Below are 10,425 nucleotides of genomic sequence, written 5' to 3'. Positions count from 1 at the left end.
GGGTAGGATTGCTCCTTGACATCTTTCTCACACTTTGATTTGAATCAGTTTATTGGCAAAGAGCCCATTTATCTGTAGTAGTCCATGTTCACCAGTCAGATGACTGAATGTAATTGTTAACGAGTAAAACTCACTCAAACATGTTTAAAACTGTGCTGCACCATGTGTGAGTCAGTATCTTTTAAAATGTCTGACAGCTGTGGTAATAATGTGACGTACAGTACCTCACCTTGAGTCACAGTTTAACTGAAGATATTTAGTCTGGATCAACAAACAGACACACATGGACAGTTTCAATGGTGTCTGAACAACTGGGAATTATTTAGTTGTTGCACATGACAAGTTATTGACAGACACATCATTTTTCTTGTAGATCTGTTGTTGTCTTCATTGGCACATTCTGCTACCTGCAGCTGGTTTTATGGTCAGTGGGAAATGCCAGTGACATAAGAGGTGGATAAAAAAAGACTTCAATTAAATTGGCCGCAGTTTTCAAAGCCTGAGCTCAGAACAATGGCCGATCTCCTGGGAACGTTGGATAGAGCAACACTTAAAAGGACAATTTCTGCTTTAATCATTTCTTCAGAACAAAATAATAAWAAGTGATTCAAACTAATGAAAGAACCCGACCATAAAAGGCAATAAAGATCATAGGAACTCTTGCACTAAATAGCGTGTATTCCAGCTGGATTTGAAAACTGTCGTGTAGATATTGAGCTGATCTCTGACTTTTGAGAGGACAATCTGAAAATTGGAGAGTAAAACTCATCTTCTGTCCTGCAGCACTGTGAAGCCACTAAGCCCTGACCTGTTCTGACCGACACCGTCCTGTTTCCACAAGATTTGAATATCATCTGACGTTGTTACATTACCCAGATCAGGAAAATGAAAAGAGCAAAATGTCTCAGGTCAAGTTGGAGCTGTCTGCATGATGTCCACTACTCTACGATAAGCTGGGCAGCAAAAACAAGCCCAAGTCCCAGCATGATGTCTTCCAGATGGATGAGGTCTTTCTGCTGGAATGCTCTGTTTTCTTTCTTCCAATCAGAAAGATTCTCATTGAATTCCTATTTTTGGTTTTATATCTTTACAAAAACATTTTTTACAACAGCCTTCTGGCGTTTTCCTGTGATTTGAAACAACCTGCAGGAAGACTGCAGTGTTCTAGAGGTTCTCCTTGTAGTCCTGCCACGAGTGGAATCACAAATATTAATATTAGCCAATGGAATAAAGGCCTTTACATGGATAAAAGACACTTTGAGTTCCTTCTGGTTTGACTGAATGCCTTGATCTCGGAGTGATCTTTGTTTAAGGAACATTCATGGAGGGCGTAACAATGGCCTTGAATTTCCTCTATTTCTGTTTCTGGATGTGGATAAAAACTCTTGGTAGAACTCATTTTTTAATACCAACGCGTTGTGTAATAATGTAATAAAATCAGGCTTCAAAATGTAATAAACTTGCACTAAAACCACATTATGTAACAACTGACGCAAAATGTAATAAAAGTCTTCAACGCATTTTGTAATATTCGCAGCTGCATTATGTAATTAGATTATTACATTTTGCGGCAATTGTTACAAAATGTGGTGGTGTAATAATCTGGTGCATTATGTAATAAACAATCAAAAACCGGTTTTTCTGTWMATTCTAATCAATATACTTGTAATAACTGTCATGTTGCAAATACACTACATAATTAAATCTTTATAACTTTGGTCAATAAACACAGAACTTCTCATTATTTATTTGCATTTTCAGATTTACTGTCCCTGTTACAGAAATTATTCCACTTTGTAGACAACTCTCAAAATATATCTAAAAGTTAGTTGTCAACCCATTCAGATGTTTACTTGTATAATGAGCCTTAAAAATACGTAATTTTTGTAAAAATAATCTGTATTAATCACACGCAGGGGAGGGGGGAGGGGTGCAGGTGGACTGACGGCTGTAGCAAAATCAGAAGTAAATGAGGGTGGAAGAAGTTGTTTCTAGCATTGGAGTTGGTTGGAAGTGGATATTTGATGTTAATTGTTTTTAACGTCCTACAGGCTCTGACATGTTGAATAAATTAGAAACTAAGCTTTTGAAAGATTCCATAAAACATTAAAAAATCTGTGAGATTGCTCTAAACATCCATATACCTGCATGACAAATGACATAAAATCTGTGCAAATTACAGACAATKCTTACAACTTGACATGGTTATATTGAAACATGAATTGTAGGTGAGGCTGCATCTTAAATTTCTGACAGGACATCTTAATAAAGAACAGAAATACTGGTTTTTAATTGTTTATTACATAACGCACCAGATTATTACACCATCACATTCGGTAACAATTGCCGCAAAACGTAATAATGTTATTACATAATGCGGCTGCGAATATCACAAAATGCGTTGAAGACTTTTATTACATTTGCGCCAATTATTATATAATGTGGTTTTAGCATGAGTTTATTACATTTTGAAGCCTGGTTTTATTACATTATTACATAACGCGGTGTTATTACAAAATGAGGTCTTACAACTCTTCTTAGTGATCAGCATCAAACACTCTTGTTTTAGTACTTTTTTGCTTCCTTTGCACCACYATGAACTTCCAACAAGGGCATTCTGAAAACCAGACGTTGATAGATCTGTAGTTTTTGCAGCCTGTCATCGTGTAAAGTGAATCTCTGCAGTTTAAAGTATATGTTACAGTATCCTGCCCACAAGGTTGTCTAAAGCTGCTGTATTTTTATTTGTAGAGAGAAAACAATTAGAGACAGACTTGTATGTGTGGCATTGAATAAGGTGTGCATGACTCATGCTTCTCGTGGGCAGAAGCAATCATAACAACCTCCTCTCTCTCGTCCGACCTCCTGCAGCTCTCTGCTGTTTCCTGTATTGCTGATTCACCATTRCTTCTTTTTTTATTCTTTRTTGTTGTTTTTTTCAGCCATTCATGTTTATCTCTCWTCTGAGTGACTCGCTGTCACTTGTGTCTCTGTAGTACACTGGTGATGCTGCAGAGGTTGAAGACGCAACCTGCAGCCTGAGGACACGATCCGAAGTATCGGTCCGACAGGCCCCAGTTGTCAGACTCAGGATCGTAGTCCGTGCTGTCAGCTCAGCTTGTTTCAGAGTGTATCGGGGGGAAATGGAGTGGTGTTTATGTGGGAGAAGAAAAACACACAAGRACTGATTGGAACTGAAGTGTCCCATTAGAAGGGAACGAGTTGAGCCTAAAAAGAATAATCCTACAAGAATTGAAACCCTAAGCTACAGAGTTAAATAATGAATGGACTTATTGATTGTTCTCTTCAGTGCTGGTAGCTGATGGTCATCCTCTTTACTTTCACAACAATATATGTACGGGTATCACAGTTCTCTCTTTGCAAAAAGAAGCCAGTAAATATAGAAACACCAACTTCAGAGTCCCTGATGAAAAATGACTTTTGTTCATTATAGAAAGCCAGGTTGTTGAAATTTTATTTTGGCTCTTGCTGAGTGGGAGATATAGCCATTCAGAGTAAAAGGTTTTACTCAAGAGTTTACATTCCATTTTATTTTTATTTTTTATTTTATTTTTTCAGCATATTTCACACGGTGCCTCCAGTCACGGCTCCATCAGTGTTTATAGAGTGAGAGGACGTTTTGGTGCAATCCATCGATCGCCCCACTTAGTCAGGACGCAGGTCATTGTTGCACTACATGTCTACAACAAAGACCAGTCCAGTGTTTTTTACTATGACTTTAGGTTTTTTGCATTTCTAACTTTGACAACATGATGTTATTTTTCAACCAGCAATGCAGAATTGAAAGAAATGAATCAGATGGAGAACAACACTGTTGTCTCGAGGCTAAAAGGTCCTGAGTGGAGCTTRCATGTTCTCCCATGTTAACTTTAATATTAGAACCTGAAGTATGCTTGTGCGTGCATGGTTCCTTTTTGTGTGGTGACTAAAACAAGTTCACAAAATAGGAATGAATAAAAGTTGTTGTCTTGAAGAAGAGGCCCAAGTTTAAGCAACGGCTCRTTCTTTTTGCTGATCAATAATTCATTCATCATCATGCTTCAAATTTTCTAAATTTCTCCTTAAAAGGAAGGTTTTTCAGACTCCTAAACAGGACATTGTGAATAACTTCACTTTTTATTACCATGTTGGGAATTCAGCATATTTTTAGGAAAATTTGCCTTGTTGGAAAACAAGGCTTGAATCTGCTTTTAGCAGTTAAAGAGTTAAAACATTTCTCTATTTTTGTCTTTTGCATGCTGGGACTTCAGATGAACTCGTCTGAAGTCATCTTGTGGATCAGTGCTGTGGATTAAAAAAAATCACAGCACACAAAGAGCTCACTTTGTAGTCAAATATCAAAAATGACCTCAGGTGAGAATATATAATTTTAGACAAAAACACAAATCTGYCTTTAAACAGCATCCTTCAGACTGATGCAGGCTAGTGGAAGTTATTGAATGGAAGTTAAGAGAGGATCCAGAGTTATTCTAATCKAACCAATTTTACCTAAATTTAATAAAATATAACTTTATTTTGGACAAGAATTATAATACATAGAAGAAGGGAAATGAAATACAATAAGGCTGATGACAAGACAGGCTAATAAAATAAAATAAAATTACTTCAAAGTCCAAAAAAGGGTGAAAGTTGAAGCAGAACTCATACATGGCAGCTTTTCTCATTAATATTCTTTTATTTCTCATAATGTAAGATAAAAAATTCACCTTGTACATTTTTAAAGGACTTTGATAGATATGATTTAAAATATGTAAGTTCCATCATAACTTATTCTGTTTTTTAACATTTGTCAGACGTTTAGTTGAGTAATTAGTTAAAAGATGATCAAAAATGATCAATTTTTGGTTTAATGTAAAGGTTAATTTAATTTGTTTAGTCTCATTACCAAAATGTACTAGAGTTGATGTGTGATGTGATGTCTTCAGACAGTATAAATTTACAAAGAAATATTATTAGTGCACAAAAGAAATAAAGTCCAGAATCTTGCTGCTGTACAGCAACTAATTCAATGAATTCATTCACTAAAACCCACGTGAGATTRAAATAAAGTTGAGACAAAAATAAAACAAAAAAAGGTTGCTGTTTTTGGAACAATCTTGTGAACAGAACAAAGTATTTTAAGCTCCAAATACTTGTGATGTGCTTCTAAATGAGGCTTTGTCATGTCTTTGTAATGAACACAATGCTCCTAAGTTCTGTCTCCTCTAATTCACGTCAGAGTTTCAGCAGTTTTATCAGCAACATGTGCTTCTTCTCTGGCTGCCCCTGTGTGGGTATGCCACAGCTGGTTACCCTCTGATCTGCCCATGAAGGATGGAGCTGCAAGGACATGCGGCCATTTTGGGATCCAGCAGAGGAGCGATGCTGTGGCACAGACACACTGATCCGTGTGGAAAATGACTGAGTCATAGACTCACCTGAATGCTGATAATCACACTGAGCCAGAGGACGAGATCTGTTGCCAGGTGATACAATCTGGTGACAACATGCAAATGATGTTTTAGTGGGGAAAAAGAAAAAACCTGTGCCAGTGTGCACGCTGGGTGGTCACAGATGTGTTCAGTCACAGAGAGCAAACARAACTTTGAGCTTTTAATTAGCCTGGGTGCTTAATGTGACACGGCGGAGGTGAGATGTGAATGACAGGGAACCATCAACCCATTCAAAAACAAAGACCTGCATGAATTTTCCATTAAAAAGATGAGGTCACTGAACTGTGACTGGTGTAAGGCAAGAATTAAATTTAGTGTAATCTGACCCTCATGCTTTATTTCTAACTATAACTATGTTTACGTAATTTGTAATTATGGCCATCTTTACGTTAAYTGATTTCTGTCTGTCTCTGTAAATGTGGACTAGATGGATCCAAATTGATCTGATCTGATAGTCTGCTACCCTTTCTGGGACAAAGAGCTTTTAGAGTTGCTCTTTCATCCTTTTACTCTTGCTGAGTGTCTTTCATTTTGTAAAGATCCAAAAGATCCAGTTCAAATGCACCCAGTCTGAGCCCAAAGACACAAACACAARTTCATCTACAAAGCTGCAACAACTRATAAMAYTGGAGTGTGTTTGTCTACATGCAACGGGTGAGAAAGACTTGTCTGGGACACCATAAAGCTGGGGTCAGAAATTTACATACAACCATCATTTTAAATGTCACATAAATGTAGGGCTTATAATGATTTATCTAAACTGTTTTGTTTCTAGATTATACAGCTTTCAATGTGTTTTAAGAAAAAAATTAGGTTCACAAGTTTGTTGTTAGTGGATTTTATTTTTCTCAAAGTTCCTAATAAAATGGCACCCCAACCACACTTTTTGCTTTGGGCGCCATCAGCGGGTGCCACAAATGAGAGACAAAAATAAATGTTTTATAATTTTTTATAAGAGTATGGTTGATCTAGTGTGTAGAATAATCACTGGTTACTCAAATGAAGGTAACTTGTTCTGTGGTTTTTCAACTGCTTACATGAGGTGTTATATGKTGCAAAGGATATTTCATGATAAAAGTATCACATGATGCAGTCAAGACTCAATACTGGTGCTGAGTGTGAAAATAAGAGYAATGGAAGTTTCAGTTATGATCTCAGATAAAGTTCAGGTTAAAGTCGTGTTTTGTTCTACCTTCATAAATTACTTATTTTATGTTGTTTTATTAAAATGCTCTTCAAGTGTCTGAAAAATACAGCGTTTGGAGAAGATCTTTTACAAAGATTTCCAGACGAGAATACCCCTGGACCCCTTTAGAACTGCTTCACTCCACAACTGCTCGTTAACATGAACAGGTGTTCCTTGTTGCTGTCACCAGATGTTGGCAGGCATGAAGTAGACTTCTGGTATTCTGTTTCTAWTTAATTATAAACTATTTTAATTAGACAACCTGGTTTTTAACATCAAAGACAAAAGTATTAAATTTGGTATGTGATGGTACGTAAACTGACAGTGAGATTTAGAAAACYGCACAGAGGGCTTCACCTGAGTTCTTGCCTAGGGCGCCACATTGTCCATGGTGAGCCTGGGCCGGAGGTCAGAGCTTTGAGAAGGTCATTCCAGAATCTGTTAGACTAAAATTTGCCRGGTTACATAAAAGTAACTAAATAAAATAAATAAATGATCTATTCAGAAAGCAGTTCTGACGTGTGTTTGAATTTCTTGTCRCGTTGGAACACTTAATAGACCATTTCGTAGTCACGACTAGAGGAGCGCGACTCTTACGGGTGAAGCGAGGTCATGGGTCAGCCAGTAAAACGTTGAGGTTGCTACRAAAACACAACTGGAATTGTCCAAGTGTCCAAGTTCTTCAGATACTGACCAAATCTGAGCTGAACCTGAAGAATATGAGGTTAGATCTTATTCTTCATTATTCCATTCTCGCAATTGATCAGTTCCACAGCATGATGTTACCACCACCATGCTTAACAGTTAGTGCAGTATTTTTAGGTTTGAAAACCTCACTTTACATTCTCCTAAATTACTTCTTCTCGTTGTGTCCAAACAAGTCAATCATTGTCTCGTCTGTCCATCAAGTTTTTCTTCAGGAGACGTTTAGCTTGACCATGTGAGCAGCTGCACATTTTAATTGTTCTGGAAGGTGTTTTAGTTTTAGGTCAGGGGCTTCTTTCCCCCCTCTCTTCCCTTTTGGACACTCACACTGGAGTTCCGGCAGTTTCCAGTTCATGGCAGGCTTTGGTTTCTGTGGTTCCTGGATTGTTTCTGAAAATCCACCAACTTCCTCTCCGTGGTTTTTACATAGTTCCTTAGACTTTCCCATAGTTTTTGTGTATCGGTCAATCTTATTAGTGCTGTCAAACAAATCTTTTTTAATGCTGGCAAAGCGGAACCATCAGCTGCAGTCATGATCAGAATAATCCAAATATAGAAACTGTTTAAACATTTTCWCTCTTCTTCTTAAGAGGAAAAAGTCTTTTGTTGAAACATTCCTCCTCAGATCTGTGCCTTCTTCTAGTTCTGTCTCACGGAATTACATAGAGTTCTCTGAGATTTACAGTCWGGTTTTAGCAGTATCAGCAGCGAGACAATGGAAAAAACGTTTCCCTTCACTAAATAAATATATGCCAGAAATAAAGTTTAAAAAAAGGAAATGAAAAAGGCTCTACAAAATCTAAATAAAGAAACAGATTTAAAATCTATGAAGTATACAAATTTATCAGCCTGTGTGAAACTACTTTCACATGAACAATTTTCTGTTTTCTGCAGTCAGCTGTGGAGTTTCACTTTATTTAAATTTGTTGCACAGTGCAGAGYTACAGTATGCATGCATCCAATCCCCACATTTTCATCTCCTTTATAAGCTGTAAATTAAACCACAAATCACATTCAGTTGTTGGGCAAAGCATGTCTCTGGAATTAAGGCTCATTCTGCAAATGGACAGAACTGTCTCGGGACAATAAAGTGCTCAGTCATGGAAGGGAACTGAAATCCCAAAGCAACGACGTTGAGCTTTGTGTTTGTAAAAGAAAGCAGTCCCAAACCAAGCAAACACATGTTTCATTTAACCTCAAGGTTCTTCTTAAAAACTGTAAATAACACAGTTTTAGAATTCACTACTAAATCTTTTGGGAACTTGAGTTTGGAGAAAGCATAAATGAAACTCTGCACATTCTGCTGCAGATAAAAGTGGGCTCAGGGTTGGTGCAGCTGCAGAGTGCCCTCATTATCATGGGACAGATACATGACCATGGGCCACAGCAACCAATTCACGAGAGCAAACAGCACTGTTTCTGAGAAACCCTCGTCACTGGGATAGTAAAATCATGTGCAGCAACATGGACATGCCTTTTCWTTTAATTATAGTAAGTTTGAATAGGGGCAGCGTGGTGGAGCAGCAGTTAGAGCTGTWGGCTGTGTCTCAATTCAGGGGTTGCRTCCTTCGAAGTCGACATTTGTCGGCCACTGCCCAGTGCCGAAGGCTGTCCCAGTCGGTGGGCTCCTTCTCATGCAGCAACGAATGTGGCCCACAAAACCCAATAAGACCCAGCTGCAGACACAAACACTGTCAAGCCCACTGTTGCTACAGTGGCTGTAGAAGCAGTTTTTCAATGCAAACAATGAACATTTAAAAGGTTTAAAATACAGATTAGATATCAGGTTAGTTTATTATGGTTAGGTGTGGGTAAGAGTGTAACTATGTGGCCTCCATGAACTTGTGACCTCTCTGACTGCTGGAGACTGGCACCAGTTCCATGAGACCCATAGGGGTGAAGTGGGTAAAGCAAACAGATGGATGGAAATTTGAATAATTGAGCTTGGCACACAAGTGACTCATGCTCACTTCACCTCTAATGTGTGTTTGTGTGATTTTATGACGGATTCTTTGGGAACAGATATTTTTACTGAAAGCTTGTTCCAAGTATTAATTGGGTTGTGGAGTCTGTAGCTTCTTCTGAAGGGGAAATAGTTTATAAAAATGTTTATTATAGAGATAGGTATTGTTTTACAGTACGACTGTAACAGTCCACTTTGGACCAGGCTTCACTTCAGCTATTTGCTCCTAAATTTGATGAAAATTAATCTCTGTTTCTCCAAATTGAGATAATTCAAAAAACTTTACCTACAACAGGTAAGATATTATTTAATAATGACATTTATGCAGAACTCCACTTCAAAAGATCTGAAACGCTCCCTATTACAGAACATTTCTGGACACAATGACCTTTCAGTTTGTTTGTTTTCTTTTCATGGACTGACGCAGAAATAAAGGTGATACTTTTTTTTTTCCAAAGGAAAAATATGTCTTGTTGACACAGAGGTTATCCACTGGACAGAATGTGTATTATCTGCACCAAGACTCSTCTGACATGTGACATTAAACTTTATGTGTGTCAGAGTGCAGATGAGGAGGTGGTGGTTGACCAGGGAGGGACCAGCTCAGTCTTGAACATTCACTATGAGAAAGAGGAACTAGAAGGTGAGTTTTATTCACTTTAGAACAATAAATATTAACACATCTGTTTGTCTTTTTGTTTCACTATGTGTTTTATTTTTTTATTTACTTTTTGGTACTTCAACCACTGAAAATGTCTCTCYAAGAGTAGCTGTTTTCACAAAATGAACTCTTTTTTTGTGTCAATATAAAGATAAATTGGTGTTCTTTTCTAAATGTAAATTATAGTTGCAGCTAGCTAAAGTTACAAAATCAGGCCTTATTCTGACTGAAGAGAGAGTATTTATTAATATAATTGATTTAATCACAGCTGCATCTCCACAAAGCTCAAATCGGAGCACAATCTTTACACAAAGACACACTCAACCATCATTTATTCATAATTAAATACTAAAACAAAGCAAAACAAGATTTATGGAAAGCTTTTGGCCTGGCCAAGCAATTTTTGTAAATGTCTGACTGATCAAGAGGCAGAGTGTCACTAGGTTAATTAATTAAC

General features: G+C 37.4%; 1 protein-coding gene across 2 annotated transcripts in view; it reads left to right on the top strand.

Moving 5' to 3' along the window:
* Nucleotides 1-10,425, top strand: part of slc4a8 (solute carrier family 4 member 8) — a 32,013-nt gene that overhangs the window by 3,233 nt on the left and 18,355 nt on the right. For both annotated transcript variants that reach the window (XM_014009150.1, XM_014009149.1), the window contains exon 2: nt 9,869-9,950. In XM_014009150.1, the coding sequence (XP_013864604.1) occupies nt 9,869-9,950 (82 nt within the window). The remainder of the gene's footprint in view (nt 1-9,868; nt 9,951-10,425) is intronic.

Source organism: Austrofundulus limnaeus, unplaced genomic scaffold, assembly GCF_001266775.1.
Source record: "Austrofundulus limnaeus strain Quisiro unplaced genomic scaffold, Austrofundulus_limnaeus-1.0 Scaffold55, whole genome shotgun sequence".
NCBI classification, from domain to species: Eukaryota; Metazoa; Chordata; class Actinopteri; order Cyprinodontiformes; family Rivulidae; genus Austrofundulus; species Austrofundulus limnaeus.
The sequence above is the reverse complement of the archived record's forward strand: the minus strand, read 5'-3'. Positions and strand labels throughout refer to the sequence as shown.